At 43.8% G+C, this 17,878-nt stretch overlaps 1 protein-coding gene across 1 annotated transcript in view; it reads left to right on the top strand.

Annotated features, from left to right (window-relative positions):
* Window positions 1–17,878, top strand: part of METAP1D (methionyl aminopeptidase type 1D (mitochondrial)) — a 111,845-nt gene that overhangs the window by 59,072 nt on the left and 34,895 nt on the right. The window contains exons 2-3 of the mRNA XM_015407259.1: window positions 132–301; window positions 6,988–7,137. Coding sequence (XP_015262745.1) covers window positions 132–301; window positions 6,988–7,137 — 320 coding nt within the window. The remainder of the gene's footprint in view (window positions 1–131; window positions 302–6,987; window positions 7,138–17,878) is intronic.

The following is a 17,878-nucleotide window of genomic DNA, read 5'->3' as shown; positions in this document are numbered from 1 at the left end:
ACATATACTTGAAGAGTGTTGATACACGGCACAGGTTTTGTATGTGTTTTTAATATGATTGTAATGTAGTAATTTGATAAGGTCTGTTTAAGGATTTCTTTATGCTTATATATCTGTCTATCAATCCATAGGCTGCGTGACTGGCCGCCAGCGACTTTTCCCTTCTTCAGTTGATCATATCTACTTACACAAGCAGTCAAGCATTGAGCAAAGAAGATATCTCTTTTTTCAGAGACAAAGAAGTGCTCCTTATAGCGTAGTCTGGCCAGCTATGGTTTCTCCGGCTCATCCAGTTCCTAAGGTACTGTAATTTCTATTATCTGATCCTTTCTTCAGTCAATATAAAGGTTGACTGCACGAGCGATCAAGTACATTCATCCCCGACAGCTGGGAGTTTGAATCATGGTTTTTGTTAGCAGGGCTGGGATTTGATATTGGAACACACTGCTGCACCGAACTTCTTTACTCCCCGCTATGCTAAAGAGAACACCAAATCAATTTCTGAGCCAGTTTAAATCTGATGTTCCTTCAGCTGCCGCAACCTAAATATGAAGGTTTTTCCTTTTTTTGGTCTCTGTCTCTCTCTCTTTAAATAAAAAGGATATTGTACAATTGGCTGCAGGTCAAGTGAATAGGAACTGACCATGCTTGAGCAAAAATCATGGTTCTTTCAGTGCACATTTTCTTACCAGGGCAAGCTTAAATAACATTTCTGTCCCCCTGCAGCTTTGTTGGTTTAACTTCCTCGTCAAATGAAATGCATATTAAAATGCCGGCCAGCTGCCCTGCTATGTATCTTATCTAGTAAACTTTCCTGATGTGGGATAAAGCAATTACTCTTGGAAGGGGGGGTTTGGAATATTTCCAGCTTTTGAGTCCAGATTCAGGAGTTATTAGGTATGATGATGTTGCTGTTTTTCTGGTTTGGTATTTGTTGGCTGTAATCTATTTAGTATATATAGCACATTTAGTATATATAGCACATTTTTTCAGAAGTAAACCCCATTATTATGACTTGATCATGTGTAAATAATTAAAATAATAAAAATGAATAAAATAGTGATAATTTTGTTCTTATTTATGGTTATTTATTGTTGTTATTGTTGTTGTTGTTGTTGTTGTTATTCCAAAGCACACATGCATAAAGTTGCAGACTTCAAAACATTTCAGAAAGTTTTTGTTATGCCCAATAAAATCATTTTTATTTATTATTAGAATTCTTAAGACAAAGCACTGGACCATCCAAGATCTTTGGCCAGAATGATTTAATAGAAGGGTAGGAATGAAATCTTGTTTGTTAATTTATATACTATTTTAACTTGCAAAAGGCCATTCTTGTTCAACTTTCTAAATGACTATTAGAATATCTATATGCCACTTCCCCAAAGACCTGCTCGAGGCAGCTCACAAAGTAAAACGTGATCAAATCATTAAAACAGCATAAAAATAATTAAAATTAACAATCCACTGGCTTGGATTCTACATAGATTTCTGCAGGTGCAGAGGGGGTGATTTTCACTGATTTCTCTGGCCCATGGCAACTCAAAGCATACCCCAAAATATTGCTTCTGGAGGATAGTGCCCCCCCCCGGTGTAGCTTGGGGGATCAGAGGTCACCCATGGGATGGGGATAGGCAAAAATTGCACACTCCTTGCACCTGTGGAAATCCAGGTGGGATCTAAGCCATTAAAAACCCAGCCAAAGCATAAAAACAGTGTAAAGCATTTAGCAGTTTAAAACAAAATCCTATGAAACAACTTCAACAGTTGAAACCCCTTAGTAAAAATCCTGGATAAAAAAAGAAATGTTTGACCTGGCACCTGAAAGCAGAGTAGGTGCTACATAAACTTCAAGAGAGAGGGCATTCCATAGACGATGAGCCACCACCAAAATGGCCCTGTCTCTGCCCCTGCCTCATCTCTGCAGGCAGGAACACAGAGAACAGAGTTTGTGAGGAGGATGGTAACTGGTGGGCTGGACAGTACAGGAGAAGGCAATCCTTCAAGTACCTAGGAGATTCTAATTCCCCTTTTAGAGATGGAAGGCAGAGGCCAAGTGGGAGTTTTGCCCAAGGATTCTAGCAATTCCACAGCTGTTAACTGTAGGTGAGAACTGTATCTTGGCCCTTTCTAGTGGGCATTCTGCGTCATGACCATTTTATACATCAGTAGTTCCCACTAATAATGTAATACCCTAGCTGGAATTTAGGCTAGACAGATCTCATCAGATCTTGGACGTTAAGCAGGGTTGGCTCTGTCTAGTACCTGGATGTGAGACTGCCAAGGAAGTCTAAGGTTGCTACATAGAGGCAGGCAATGGCAAACCACCTCCATTTGTCTCTTGCCTTGAAAACCTTACAAATCACCATAAGCCAGCTGCGACTTAACAGCACTTTCCACCATCAGTAATATAGTATTGAAATGTTCTCTGAATATGGGTCAATTAAACATTGCATAATAATAGGAACTGTCTGAATTTAATGCTGGTCATCTAACTGTAACATACTATCCTCTGGATGCTGCTGGCTTGTATTAAGGAAGCTTTGAGCTCAGAAAACATAAGGGCAGTGGAAATCAACTCTATATCTCTTCAAATATCTAATCTGACTGAGTAGCATTGGAGCCAGTGTTTCCCTCAAGACAAAACATAGTAGCAGATTGTCATATTGAAAAGTGCTTCGTCTATAAGTTTTGGCTGTCCAATTTTCTGTTTTTGAATGGTCTTCATCCATAATGCCAACTAAGCAGGTTTTTAAATAGTCAGTCATGTGGTATATGTCCTGGTTCCCTTTTACCTTACCAGCTACATTGCTTGGATAGTCAACTATGGAACCAGTCCTTGGTATTTCCATAGCATAATGCAGCAAGAGATCTGTCCATATTGCCTTTCTCTTTCTCTGCCTTCTGATTGTAAAATTACAAAGCAAATGGCGAACAGTGAGAATAACCCCATTAGTGCTTTGGCGTGTTTCCAAGGAGAGTTCTACGTTTTCATGATCTGTCCTATTTTGACTTAGATGGTAACATTGTCTGTGCCCTGCATATGGGGATGCATGTGAAAGAACTGTGACACAGAGCTGCACCATAGATGGAGCCCATTATGGAGGCTGTGTCCACAGGCGTACACTTCGGCTTGGATCCAGCTATGTGCAAACAGAAACATAAATGGACATCTCACAGTTCCGCTTGCACAAGATCTGCATGTGGGATCTATCACAAGCGTAAAATTTTGCACTGGATCCAACCCAATGTCTGTTTAGCCCCTGAGCCCATGCCTTCTTCTATCCACATTTTATGCCAGACGAGGTTTATTTATTCAGTATAAAGAGGAATTCACATTTTCTCTGATGGTACTGCACATTAGATAATTGTTCGGCGGGGGGAAGAAGCAGAGAATCTGCTATTGTGCAGTTTGATTTTTCTAGCCATGTAGGAAGCACTTATTAAAATGGATGATTATGGAGCAACTTTATCACAGCTGTTTTCCCCCTAAAGTAGACAAAGTAGGGAGCCATGTTGATCCATTGAAAAAAATTACAAAAACAAGCATGCTTTTTATTTATTAGGACCCACTAAAATATCACGGGCTTTTGAGAGTTCTTTATCAGGATGGCGTTCAGTATAGAAAACAAACAAACCAGAGCGGGGTGTAGGATAGAGAAAAAATGTTCCAGGGCATGATGGAAGAGCAGTTTGTAAAGTCTTAAAACGGAATACAGGATGTGTTACAGAATCTGTGGTGCAATCCTCAGTACTCTTTCCTGGGAGTAAGCCCCATTAAATAGACCTGACTGGGATTCTGAGTAGTCATGCTTAGGATTTCTATCCTTATTGGAACACTTGGTGTCGGGAGCAAAACGGCTTTCAAGATTCACCCGAATCTATTGGGAGGGAGAAACCAAATTAGATAATGTTGCCGGGGAGAGGAGGGGGCAAATAAACTCTACAAGCAAACTCCCATTTGGAAATCATCACTGTTATTTGAAGGAACCCTGTCTTTGGTGTCTGAGTTTAGTATATTCCCAAACAGATTTAGGCTGCAGTCACACACACGAAACAATCCACTTTCAATGTACTTTCCAACTGGATTTTGCCAGTTCACATAGTAAAATCCAGTTGAAAAGTGCACTGAAAATGGATTGAAAGTTGATTATTTAGTGTGTGTGTGACCACAGGTATAGATGGTAGGGAGCCCATGTTATGTGGGCATAGTTGACAAATGCTTGCTCCATACAAAATTTGTGTAGAATGCTCAAACTTCCTTATGCTTTGTGACCAAGCCCTCTTCATGTCTCTATATGAAGCTACTCAAAGGCGCCATTGTAACCTCACAGTGTTTTCTCACTAACACAGCCTAAAAGTGTCTACCAGTTGGTCCAAAGAAGAGCATAATTTAGGCTCCTTGAGACTGAAATCACCAGGGGCCATGTAGTCCTATCACCTGTCCTAAAGCAAGACTGTTCATGCACCAATCTTCACAGACAGAGGTGAAAGAAACTTAGTGTGATCCTAAACACTGTTATACCTTGAAGGAGGAGGAGGTTTTTATATCCCTCTTTCCTCTACCTTAAGGAGTCTCAGAGCAGCTTACGATTGCCTTCCCTTCCTCTTCTCACAACAGGCACATTGTAGGTTCTGAGAGAGTCCTGGCCCAAGGTCACCCAGCAGACTTCACGTGCAGGACTGGGGAATCAAACCCAGTTCTCTAGATTACAGTCTGCTCAGCCCTGTAGCCAGAAAAAAAATTGGGGGGGGGAGATGTAGGCATGTGTGCGGGTTACGCTCTGGGAGGCCAAGCCAGCCTTGATTGGCCAGGAACCTGCCAGGACTTCAACGAGGAGTCCCATGCCGGTCTGAGCCAGGAGCAGCCGACAGTTTCCCACTTCACCCACGATGATGGCAACTCTTGAGAGGTGCTCTGGTGGGACCAGATGGGCCATGCCGGAGAGCTCCAGGTCCCCAGCCAAGTCACAATCCAGGCCTTCCCTTGCCCTCCGAAAGCTTCAAGTGAAGAGAGGCAAAAGATTGTGATAGCTTCCCCCCCCCTCCCCCGTGCTGGTGCAAATCGACCCAAGATTAGGAAAGAGGCCGGTGGCTTTGCTGCCAATGGACCAGCGCATTGTGAAACCCGCCTGGAGATAACAAGGAACGGAGGGGATGGAAAGGCTGAAGGCGGCGAAGGGGGTTCATGTCAGGCTCCAAGACCAGCCACTCTGGACCAGCACTCCGTTTTCGGTTTGAGAACCTGAGCAACTCGACCTGAAAAATGTTCCTGGAGCAAGACTTGGATGAGAGGGGAGACTCTTCAGACCAAGTGAAAGGGCTTAGCTAGCCTCGCCAAAGCAGAAGCTTTTTTCAGGCTTGACTGTTACGAACAGTTGTCACTGGTCACCCCAGGTTCCCTCCTCCCCTGGGGGAGGGTGGACCAGGAGAAGAGGTGCAGCGAACAGTTGGGAGGGGGGCGTTACCCCCAAGGTGCCCCCCCTCGGTGCCTGAAGGCCTGAGTCTGCTGCGCTTAACCACTATACTATGCTGACTTTCAGTGGGCTTGGAAGGATGTACTCTTTTCTTAGGGTTGTACTGTAACATTTCTTACCAATACTCACTTCCTGTCCAGGGTCTCAAAACAGAAGATGGGAGATAGCACTTTGACCCCATCCTTATGAGTACTTATACTGGATTTCTTTCACAGGTAGACCCCAGTACATCCAGACCACAGTAGACCACAAGATGGGGGTCTTGCATTAAGAGACCCACAGAGCAGATAGCTTCAGATGACTGAAGCAAAACTATGTGCTGAGTGAAAAAGCAAAACCTGAGCAAGGAGTCATCAGAGCTAAGCCTTGAATGCTGGGGGCTCAATCTTAGAAATATATAAATAGTTTCTAACATGCACTCCAGCAGAGAGAATCAAAGGCAGAGAGGGTGGCACCTGGTGTGGGAGATGGGAGAGAGAAAGGTGCCACTCATCAAAATACAAAACCTGCCTCCTTCCTGACACTGGGTGGCCCAATCTTTTTTGGAAAAGCATGTGCGGCTTCCTCTGGCCACGGTGGTATATTGCATCCTTCTTGAGTTCCTTGAAATTTATGCACCCTTTTTAATAACAGGCATTGTTTTCAAATAATAACACAAAAAATGCTTTCTTCTTAGCTAGGTTCCATTGCTCATCCTGGAGTAACCACACCCAGCCCTATCCCTTTCCCGGTACAGCCGAGATTGGGAGTGAGCGCTTTCCAGGATAGATGGGGTAATATTCTGGCAGACGAGAGGCCTGCCACCTCTCAGTTTGAGAATGTTAGCAGTGTTCCTACATGGCAGGGATGATTGGGAAGCCCTTGCCTCAGTCCGTCAATCAATGAATTGAATGTTACAGTGATGCAGATAAATAAATCTCTGTGTAAATTTGAAGGAAGGTCTACAGTCAAAATTTCCTTCCTGTCCCACTCCACTTCACTTGTATTTATTCAGGAAATGTATCTGCTGCCTCCCCAGTAACCTGCTCAAGGTAGTTTACAACTTAAACAATGAATCAAAATTTCAATGGGTTTATGTAAAGATATTGGAATTGCGCTAGATAGCCATTTGAAAAACAGATTGATTTAGCTGGCGTTGGTCCCGCAGGTAGCAACATTGTTGGAGATGAGGAGGCAAAACAGAAATAAGCATTTGTTTCTCTGAGGAGCCTTTGCATAATTTTAAACCTTGGAGTGAAACAGGGGCTGCGATACCTTGGATTTCAGCGCTGTAAGGTTAACAGATCATCGGAATCGCCAGCAACAGGCAATATTAAGTTCAAAAGGGCAGCAGGAGAAACACTGAGGCAGCCTTGAGGGGTTTGCCCTGACGGCTTAGGAAGGTCGCTACCACGACTGAAAGGCCAAGCTGCCATGAAGCAGGAGGCTCTATCTGAGAAAATGATCCCATTGTGGTGCTCCCTTTTCCAGTCTTCATTTCCAATCCTTTTCTCCCCCCCCTCTCTCCCAGCACATAAAGAAGCCAGACTATGTGACGACAGGCATTGTACCAGACTGGGGAGACTACATAGAAATTAAGAATGAAGATCAGATTCAAGGGCTTCGTCAAGCTTGTCAACTGGCCCGTCGCGTCCTGCTTCTAGCTGGGGAGAGTTTAAAGGTAATAGCCACGCAAAGGCCAGTACGACTTTGGAAGGCTGTTTTGTTTGCTTTTTGGAGTTCCATATTTTATTTTTAGGGCTTTTGTTGTTGTTAAGCTTTCATATGTTTTCAAGTGTTTAAGGGAGAGTGTCTTAGTTTTGCCCATGTGCTTTAGTGCAGTATGTTTGTTTACGTGTGCTCTGCCCAGTGCCCTTTTCCCCTGCTCTAAATCTCCACCATGTAATCCTAAATTCTCCTCTCAGAAGTGAAAATTAAGCAGATAATGGTGAAGTATGGGTCCTGTCTTTGTTTTGATTGTACATTAAAGGCTTTGAAAGCATGTGGATTTTTTGAGGGGGCAAGGATTCATTTTGTAGTGGGCCAGAAAGGCCAGAAAGATTTGTATGTGTGAGGAGAATACAGAGCCCCTGCTCTCTTGATAGCTGAAATTTCAGAGACCAGAAATTTCTCTACCAAAAAAAAAAGACAGAAAGAAAACTGAGAAGATTGGATTGTAGATTCTGTGTCAGCTGCAAGACTTTGTACAGCTCAGCATATATTTGAAGCAATGTAAAGTGCTCATTACCCCACACATAATTCTAATTATGTTTAACTTGGATTTGATGTACAGTATGAGTATATATTTCAACCTGCCGTGTTGCATCTGTTTGTCCTAAGATATATGAGATCCTGTGTTGTTCCGTCACAAAGTAAAATGTCTTTGTTCACACACCAGCTAATGTGCAACTATGCCTTCATGCAAATAGGACTGAGTTGTTCCCTTATTTGCTAACTGTTTTATTGCTCTGCTTTCCCTTTTTCTCGTAAAGAGGCACATGATGAACTTCAAGACCATTCGTAGAGCACAATTACCAGTTTCTCAGGACAACCTGTTTTTCCGTAACGTCTTTTCAGAAAATGTTTGTATTGCTCACACATATGCCCCTTTTAATTAACAACATTATATTGTGAAGAACCCTATTCAAGACTTTGGAAAATTGGAAAAAATATCTGGAAATCTACTCTAAAAATAACATACAAGGGAATTTTGGTTGTATGAAGATCTATTGTGTACTATTGAGCAATATGGCTAGTAGAAGTCTGTTCAGCACTCAGGAAGTGATGTAATGGTTTAGCATTACGTCTGTGTCCTTCTATATTTCATTTGTTTGCTTGGATCCAAGGACCAAGTTGGGAGCTTTCTGGGCCCTTATGCACTTGAAACTCACTGGTCCCCCTTCCCACTTCAGCACCACTTTGGAAAGTTGGGGACCCACCAGATCTGCCAGCAGTGTAGCATGGGGAGCTGCAGCTAAGACAGGAGGGAAAATGGTGAAAACTGATTATTCTCCCCCCCCCCAAGCAGGGGCCGTGGTTCAGTGTTAAAGCATCTGCTTGGCATGCAGATGGTCCCAGGTTCAATCCCAGACATCTCCGGTAAAGAGCAGATTGTGGGTAATATGAACGATTTCCACCTGAGACTGGCTGCCAGTCTGAGTAGACAGTGCTGACTTCGATGGACCAACAGTCTACATTTGTATGTTGAATCTATGCATCATTGTGTTACTTGTGCTTTGGATTTTTACTATTTAAATTTCCATTTGTCACATTGAGTAATCTCCTTCAATTACACAATTTAATTTAATGCTGCATAATGTCACCGCCCAGGCTTTTCTTTTTAGCTGTCAAGATTATTGTTCCTGAACCATCTTCCCAAGAAAATAGGCAGAGGAGTAGTAGTCAAACTAACTTGGGCATCTTTCTTCCACACACATTTCCACCCAAGTCAGACTCTGGTCTTCACAAAACAGGGGGCCCATTCATGTCACCATTGACTTCAGCAGACTTTGAAGGGTATAACTCTGTTTAGGATTGCACTGTTGGGTATGGAAGGTACCTGATTATTTATAAGTGAGGATACTCCAGCAAGGTTGCTGTAATTAATTGAGGGATGAAAAGACCATCTAGGCAAACCCTCAAAATTCTAATCCACATTTTAATGAATGTGAATGAATGAGGGATTTTGCTACATCAAAAGAAAGATAGAAACAAATGTTTCTCATATTTTCAGAGATGAAAATAGCAAGTTTGAGTGACAAATTGAACTTTGGAAGAAAAGAGGAAGTCAACAATTGAACTTTAGGCCCAGTGGTTATTGGCCTAGACAGATATAGAAATGACTGAACTGTCAAGAATGAAAGAAAAGGATGAGGAAAGAGAGGGAGAAGAAAGTAAGAAGGATAATCTTAAAATGTTTCAAGCTAAGATGACCATGAGCGTAGACGGCTTTAATTGTGGTTAGATTCATGGAAAATGGGTCCATCAAGCTGCTAGTCATGGTGATTAAAGGGACCCTCCATATACAGAAATGGCAAATTTCTGAATACCAGTGCTAGGAGGCAGCACAGGAGGCAGCCTTGGCCCCTATGCCCTGTTCGTTGGCCCTCCAGGGTAGTTGATTAGTTCCTATTTGAAATAGGATGTTGGACTAGATGGGATGGTGGTCTCATTCAACAATTGTCTTCCTATGTTCTTAAGATGCTGATTGATCAGCCATGAATAACTAGAAAGCAGAAGGAGATAGCAGGAAGAGGACACAAAGTGAGTAACAGAGGTGAAACACAGGTAGTTGGATTCTACGATTCTGCTCAGCAGAGTCTTCCTCCAGTAGAAGAACTCTTCTTCCAGCAGAAGGCTCCTTTGCACTGGAGGATGTCTCTGAAATTAACCAAATGCAGTGGTATGATCCAGCCCAAAGTCCGAGATGGTTGGTGTAAACATGATAATGAAGGCAAAAAGAAGAAACAGTGGGGCCAAGTGAAAAGCAAAGGGCCTATAACCAAACTCTGAGGAATGTCACCAAGATATGAGGAGACAAAGTATCACTGCAAAAGTCATTAATAAAAATGGCTTAGAACTGTGTAGGAGCCAGATCCCCTTAATCCAGATGGTGAAGAGCTGTAAAAAGAATCATCATGTGACTATAGTGTCAAAGGTATTTGAAAGAATGAGGACCAATCGAATCAATAATTTGACAAGGCCAGTGTCAGTGGAACAGTAAGGATCAAAGCTAAATTGTAGTGAATAAAGAGGTATGCAGAATGAAATCTTAGTTACACATATCCTAATCGAGAACTTTAGAAACAAATGGATCAATAGTTGTGGAAGGAGCGCTTCTTCAATAGATTGCTCTTTTATCCTTTAAAACTGCTGTTTTCAATCTTAGGTTTTTAAAATGAGATGGGGGAGATAACAGGGCAGTAAAGGACATAAACAAGGTATCAGGTCAAAGGAACAAACAGTTGGCTCTAGGAACAGAATAAAGTATTACTGAAACCAAACAGAACTAGAGGGTAGGAAGAAGACTAAGCAGTAGAGTTAGGAAAGGACTACAGGAAAGAGACAAAGAGCCCTTAGCTGGACCAATTTCCCTCACCAAAAAATATAAACTCATATGATGATAGGATGAGGAAGGCAGGTGAAAGAGAATCAAGAACAGAAGCCAAAGATAAGAAATTAAGGATTTTAGCAGATGAAAGTTGAAAGACTATGTGAATCAGATATGAAGGAGAATATATCTTGTGATAATGTCTTCTGGAAGTAGAAGTACAGGAATGAAAGTTCTGGAGACAAGTAATCCAAGTTTAACAAGAATAACAGTAATTATAGAATGGCAGAGGACAGAAAAGCTGATCTGGATAGCCCAGGATAGTCCAGTCCCATCAGATCTTGGAGACTAAATACGGTCGGCCCTCCTTAGCTTTTGGATGAGCAACTGCCAAGCAATACCAGGGTCATGACTCAGAGACAGGCAGTGGCAAACCACCTCTGAATGTCTCTTTTGACTCGAAAACCCTACAAGGTCACCCTAAGTTAGGGTTGCCAGTCCCCAGGTCCTGGTGGGGATTCCCCCACTTCTGGGGCCTCCAGTCTGCCCCCAGCCAGCTGGCCAGCAAGGGAAGCCCTGCCCCCAAGCTTCATCCACCCCTCTTCCTCCCCTCCTGCAGCAATTTAAAGGGCTTCAGCTGATCAGCAGGGAGGGAGAGCGGCTGTCACTGGCTGCAGCTCCACTCACAAAATACCCTTTAAGGGTTATTTTGTGACCTGGGTGGGGGCCGTGGTGCGTGAGGCTGATTTCCCAGCAGCCATTCACTGCTTGGGATTCAGGACTGCCTTCTGCCACCCCGTTCACTGCGGGGATCACAGCAAGGGGGGGCAGTGTGGGCCAAGCGGTGAATTGCTGCTAGGAAATCAGCCCCATGCGCACTGCAGCCCCCACCTGCTCGCAAGAAGACCCTTTAAAGGGTCTTTTTGTGAAGGCAGCTGTGGCTGCTGACAGCCCCTTTCCCTCCCTGCTGAAAGTTTTAAAAGACCCTCCAGCTGATTGGTGGGTCACATGCTCCCCATCGATCAGCTGAAGCCCTTTAAATTGCTTCATGAGGGGAGGGAGAGGGGTGGCCACAGCTTGCAGGAAGGGCATGGGGTGGGACTTGGGGGTGTTCCCACTCACTCCTGGAATGCCTCCCAAATCTCCCCACTGGAAGGACGAGGGGACCTGGCAACCCTACCATAAGTCAGTTGTGACTTGACTGCAAAAAAACCCAAAACAAAGACAGAAAATCTATCCGTAACAGATTAGTGTACAGAAAGAAAGAAGGAAAATTAAAAGCAATCATAGGGTTAAAATTGAATGGAAAAGTGCTTGGCAAAGAAAAAACATGGAGACCAAGCTTGAGGGTTGCAAAAAGGAAGGTGTAAAGTAGAAGTAGAAAAATTGTATTCAGAAAGAGGAAAGCTATATTAGATGAACCAAAAAGAGAAAAAGAAACAATACAATCCTCTAAGGAAAATATAAGATACTGGCCAAAGGGAAAGATCAAACATTTCAAGAGAAGAAAGAAAGCACAGAACAGAAGAAATGTTCTGTGAACATTAACTGCAAAGATAAAAGCAGCCCTGGATAAGGGAGGAAAGAGCGAACGAACCAAGCATTTAATTTAGAAAGGAAAGTAGAATGTGAACCAGGAGGAGATAGATAACTGCAACACATAAACTGATGAGGTAGAACAAACATACCTGTTGAAGTCCTAGAGGAAAAGCAGTGGGAAGAAAGGATAGAAAAATGAAGGAACTGATGGACAAAGGAAGACAAATAAGCAGCCAAATGAGGGTGAAAAGGAAATGCATGAAGGTAGGAACAGAAGCCAGGAGTGAAAGTTGGATGAGAACTAAGGGTGATATCCTGCAAGAATGTGAAGAAATTGGGGGAGAAACATGAGGGGAAGAAGTAGTAAAAAAAGAGAAAAATGAAAAGGAAGCTGAAGAGTATGAGTAGAAACGAGTAAGGGTCCAGTAGTACCTTAAAGACTAACAAAATTTGTGGCAGGGTATGAGCTTTCGTGAGTCACTGCTCGCTTCTTCAGATACAGCTAGAAGATTATGAGGAAGTGATGAGAAAGCAAGAGGGAATGTGAAGAGCTGACTAAACCTAGACTACGCTTAGGCTAGACTCCTAAGAACACTTTCTGGGAGCAAGCCCCATTAAATAAAGTGGGAATTACTTCTGAGTAGACCTGTATGTGGTTATGCTACCGAAGACCTTGTCCTTCAGTTTCCCCATGTCTCTTCAGACAACCGGGCTGCAGAGCAATTTGAGTTCCAATGGAACAAACAGGAGCCCTATCACGAGTTACAGGACTTCTCCTCCTCCTCCTCCAGGGAGATTGCACCTTTCCCTTTATACTAGAGGAATAATGTCACAGTAAGGATTTTGTGACTATAATGAGTTGGCCTCCCACGAATTGAAAGAGTTGTGTGAACAGATCTCCCCCATCATTCCCTTCCTCTGGCAGCCCCCTGCACTGCAAATAAAGCTGTTGTTGAGAATTGTATCATTCTCCTTTCCCGTATTTTATCCCCTCAGCCTACCTCACAGAAAGGATACAGTGGAGAAGAGAACAGTGTAAACTGTTTTGAGTCCCCCTGGGGAAAAGGTGACGTATAAATGAAGTAAATAAATCAGTAAATAAAATGTCCGGGGGGCCCTTCTGAGCAGTATGTCCTGTAGTATGAGGGTCTGCAGCAAACAAGTGATTCAAGTGGAATAGTAATTCTTCCAGAGTTCACTGGAGTTTTGCTTAATCCTCCCACAAATTGGCTTGCCATTAAAAAATAGTGATGTGGAACTGTAACATCAAAAGTCCATTTAAAATTATTTGTATGTGCACGCGTGCACATGTGCGCTTGCATACCTGGAAGTCATGGTGACTTCTGGCGACCCCTAGTGGAGTTTGTACATTTCAGAGAGGTGGATCTCCCCCATAGTTCCCTTCCTCCGGCAGCCCCCTGCACTGCAAATAAAGCTGTTGTTGAGAATTGTATCATTCTCCTTTCCCGTATTTTATCCCCTCAGCCTACCTCACAGAAAGGATACAGTGGAGAAGAGAACAGTGTAAACTGTTTTGAGTCCCCCTGGGGAAAAGGTGACGTATAAATGAAGTAAATAAATCAGTAAATAAAATGTCCGGGGGGCCCTTCTGAGCAGTATGTCCTGTAGTATGAGGGTCTGCAGCAAAGAAGTGATTCAAGTGGAATAGTACTTCTTCCAGAGTTCACTGGAGTTTTGCCTAATCCTCCCGCAAATTGGCTTGACATAACAAAAATAGTGATGTGGAACTGTAAGTCCATTTAAAACTATTTGTATGTGCACGCGCGCACATGTGCACTTGCATACCTGGAAGTCATGGTGACTTATGGCGACCCCTAGTGGAGTTTGTACATTTCAGAGAGGTGGCTTGATTGCCTGTCTCTGTGTCCCAAGCCCTGGTATTCCTTGGAGGTCTCCCTTCCAATTACTTGCCAGAGTCGGCCCTGCTTAGCTTTCGAGATCTGACGAGATGGGGCTTGCCTGGGCTATCCAGGTTTTGGCAGGGTGAAATAAGTGGGGGATTTATACTAAACCAAACAAATGGGATGTCAACTTAAAAGACCTAGAACAGGTGTCCCCAACCTTTTTGAGCCTTTGGGCACAATAGGAATTCTTACACAGCATAGTGGGTGCAGCAGCAAAATTGCTGCCACAGGAAGCAGAGTCAGCCACAAAATGATGGCCACAGCTTAACTTAAAGTGTAAATCCTTGTGATACGGTGGCCAATCAGAAGCCTTTCTGGGCAAAAGCCCTACCTGGTCCCAACCACCTCCTACAAACAGTTGTTGGGTGCCAGAAAAGGTGTTGGCAGGCACCATGGCTACTGAGAGCCAGTTTGGTGTAGTGGTTAAGTGCGCAAACTCTAATCTGGGAGAACCAGGTTTGATTCCCCACTCCTCCACTCACAGCTGCTGGATGACCTTGGGCAAGCCATAGTTCTGGCAGAGGTGTTCTTGAAAAGAGTAGTTTATGTCAGAGCTTTCTCAGTCCTGCCTACCTCGGGGTTGGGGAGGGGAAGGGAAAGAAGTTTGTAAGCCGTTCTGAGACTTCGAGTGAAGGGCGGGGTATAAATCCAATCTGTTCTTCATATTGAGGACCCCGACCTAGAAAATGAAAGTGTCTTCAGGTCATGGGGGAGGAAAAAAGATAAATATCTGAAGGGAGTAAATTACTCAGAGGCTCGCTTGCTTGCTAGCTTCAGACTTACTGGCAGAATCTGTAGGTAGCTGTTGTCGCAGGTGGAAGGGTAAAGTAATATATTTAGATGCAAAGTGGACTGATATTTCTTTGTTTTTAAGGTAGGCATTTCTTGAATAGTCGTAGCACTTCACATAATTTTCTCACTAATCCTTAGAACAACCCTGTAAAGGAGACTCATATTATTCCCGTATTATAGTGGGAGGTTCAGGTTGAGATAGAGACTTGACCAAACCTGAAGAGATGCAGGAGATTTGAAGATTTCCTTTAGCAAAAAAAGGCACGTGGGGTTTCCAAATTTGATGGAGCAGCAGTGTGGTAGAAGGTTGTTTTTTAGTCATTACTTCTTTCCTAGAGATGTGAAAACTTAGGAAAATCTTGAATTACTTTTGGAGAGCAATGTGTCTTTTTTCTGGTTTGGGGGAGCACTGAAGAAAGAACTGCTATGAATGTTTAGTTTAGTTTTATTATTACGGTCTTAAGACCAGTGCTATGAATGTTTTCTCTTTCAGAGTGAGCGAGGACAAGGTTTTACTTAGTCAAAATGTGCGGCGTGAAGATTTTTAGGGACAACAATCTACAACATTAGGATAAGATAATTCCTGTGTACATTGGAAACATACAGTATTTTGAAGGATGGGCTTATTGTTTAAATGTGACTAATTTTGGTCAGAATTAATATGTTGTAGTGTGTTTGATATGCCCTGACCTTGATAGTCCAGGGTAGCCCAATCTTATCAGATCTTGGAAGCTAAGCAGGGTCGGCCCTGGCTAGTATTTGGATGGGAGACCACCAATGACTTCCAGAATCATGATGAGGAGATAGACTATGGCAAACCACCTCTGAATTTCTCTTGCCTTGAAAACCCTACAGGGTTGCCATAAGTCAGATGTGACTCTGCTAGTTATTCCACTCTTAAGTCAATGGATTTCAGTATGTTTTTATCTGGAGTTACTCCATACAGGGTTGGACTGTGGGTCATGTATACTTTTACGTTTCATAAAAATGCCATGTAATACAGTTTAATGTGCTAAATTTTATAAATGATGCATTTTATGTTGTTAGAGAGAAATAAGTTGCTTTTTCCACATGGCTTGAAAACTTCTGGCACTGTTACATCCCTGCCTCCTTCACTCACATGCTGGCCTTTTATGCACAGACAGCTTAATGCAAAGAACCCCAGCAGTCAAGCCTCTACGCTTAACTTCAGATTTTTTCCTCCAGTGTATCCTGTGCATTTATTCTGCAGCTACAACCAGAACTCACAGTCTTTCTTAATTGGGATGAGAACGTCACTTCTGATGTGTTAGGAGTGGTATCCAAAGGGTTTTTTTTTCCTTTTTAATTTAAAACGAGGCACCATTTTAATGTTAGGCTTTCAGAGACTGCCAAAATGGGCCCCCCCCCCCCAATTTTGTCCACTAAAGCATTAAAGGGAAAAATGTTTTCAGAGCTTTCCCATTTCAGTGTCTCTCTCTCTCATTCCACATTGAGGATCCCCCCCCCCATTTTGTTTGCAAACAGGAATTTTATTTAAAAGGTGCTGGTCGTGTTTAGAGCAATTTGGATATGCTCCTGGAAGTTACAGGTGCGTTTCTGTTTCAAAACGGCACTGTGTTGCTTAGAGAAAGCTTTGACTTTGTCCATCCCTGTTCTGCCGCTTGGTCCTCCGTGTCTGCTGCCGCTGCCTCCCGCCACCAGCTCAGGAGGCTTCTTAGGCACCAGCGGCAGTGCCCCATGCCCCAGGTAGCCACCATTGTGAGGTTGGTGACAGGAGGAGCAACAGGGCCGAGTGGGAGCCCAGCAGGGGGGCCCTGGGAAAGGGGGCCCGGGCAGGCAGTGGAGATGGAGCTGCTGCTGGGCTCCTTGTGGAGGTACTGGCGCTCCTCCCTGTGGAAGCATGGGTAGAAGCATGGGGTGGTGGCTGCTACAGCAGCAGGAAGAGGAGGAAGGCTGCCTCAGGAGGCACCGCTGCTTCTGGCCTCAGCATGTTGGGGAGGCAAGTCAGGGAGTGGGAGCAGCCACTGCCACCACTGTCACAGCCTGAAGGCCGCCAACTGAGGGAAGGAGGATGGAGAAGGAAAGAAGCAGGTGCTTCTTTTGAGGGGAGGTCGAGCAAGCCCGCCAAGGAAGACAAAGTGGGAGGAGGGAATCCTTGGCCAGGCTTCTCAATGGTCCTGGCGTAAGAGGTTTTTACTTTAAAAATAAATAAATAAGAGGCATGAGTGTAGCGAGGGAGTCTTTTGCAAGTCTCGGATCTCTGGAGAGAGAAAAAGAAGCCTCTTTGCAAGGTCTGAAAAGTGGGAGGGAGGGAGGGGGAGGGAAAGATAACACTGACCTCAGTGTGGGCGGAGATTGAGGCTTTCCAGTGCCAGCAAAGGGGCGAGGGTTGGAAAATCCGAGGGAATATGTAGGCTTTTGAATTAACTTCAGCTTGGAAAGCAAAGAAAGGGGTAAAAGTCTGTGCAAAAGCACTCTTAGAAAAGCTGGGGAATACAGTGGCCGAAAAGCGAACTGAGCACTGGAGGGGGAGGAAATCAATGCAGAACTGAAAAGAAAACCTGACAGGCATGCACACTGAAAGCGAGGGGAAATGCAGAACAACAAAGAAAACCTGATGGACATGCACAGTGAACGTGACGGGAAACACCCGTGCATAAAAGGCTGTAGTTTCACTGATTTGAATTATTCCTCTCCCCCCCCCCAGCAGTTATTTGTCCTGTTTCCCCCCCCCCATGGTAATATCTGCTTGGGGAGGAGGGATATTTAGATAAGAGAAGCAGCATGGAAGGGAATTACTACTCCCTCTAAGCACCTCTGCTCCAATGAAGTTCAGAATCCAGCAGCCTCTTTTTAAAGTTAGAAAATTCGTGTACCTGACTGTGGATTTCCTGTATCCCGTTTTGGCTTGGCCCTAAGGCCCAGTACTGAGTTGAACGGCTTGGGCATCTTTTGTCCAGGCCTTAAATTTCATTTCGCCTCCAAACCATGTGTGATGAGTCACACTTATTTTATTAAGCTGTGGAATGTGAGGTTGAGAAATACTGTCTTTGAGTCGGTGCCTGGGGGTAGGAATATTTTCTAACTCCAAATGGAAAATGTTCTGTTCACCGGATCTTACTAGTTATGCAACT

This window comes from Gekko japonicus, unplaced genomic scaffold (genome assembly GCF_001447785.1).
Source record: "Gekko japonicus isolate JY-2015 unplaced genomic scaffold, Gekko_japonicus_V1.1 scaffold66, whole genome shotgun sequence".
Classification (NCBI taxonomy): domain Eukaryota; kingdom Metazoa; phylum Chordata; class Lepidosauria; order Squamata; family Gekkonidae; genus Gekko; species Gekko japonicus.
This window is presented reverse-complemented; position numbering and strand designations above follow the sequence as displayed.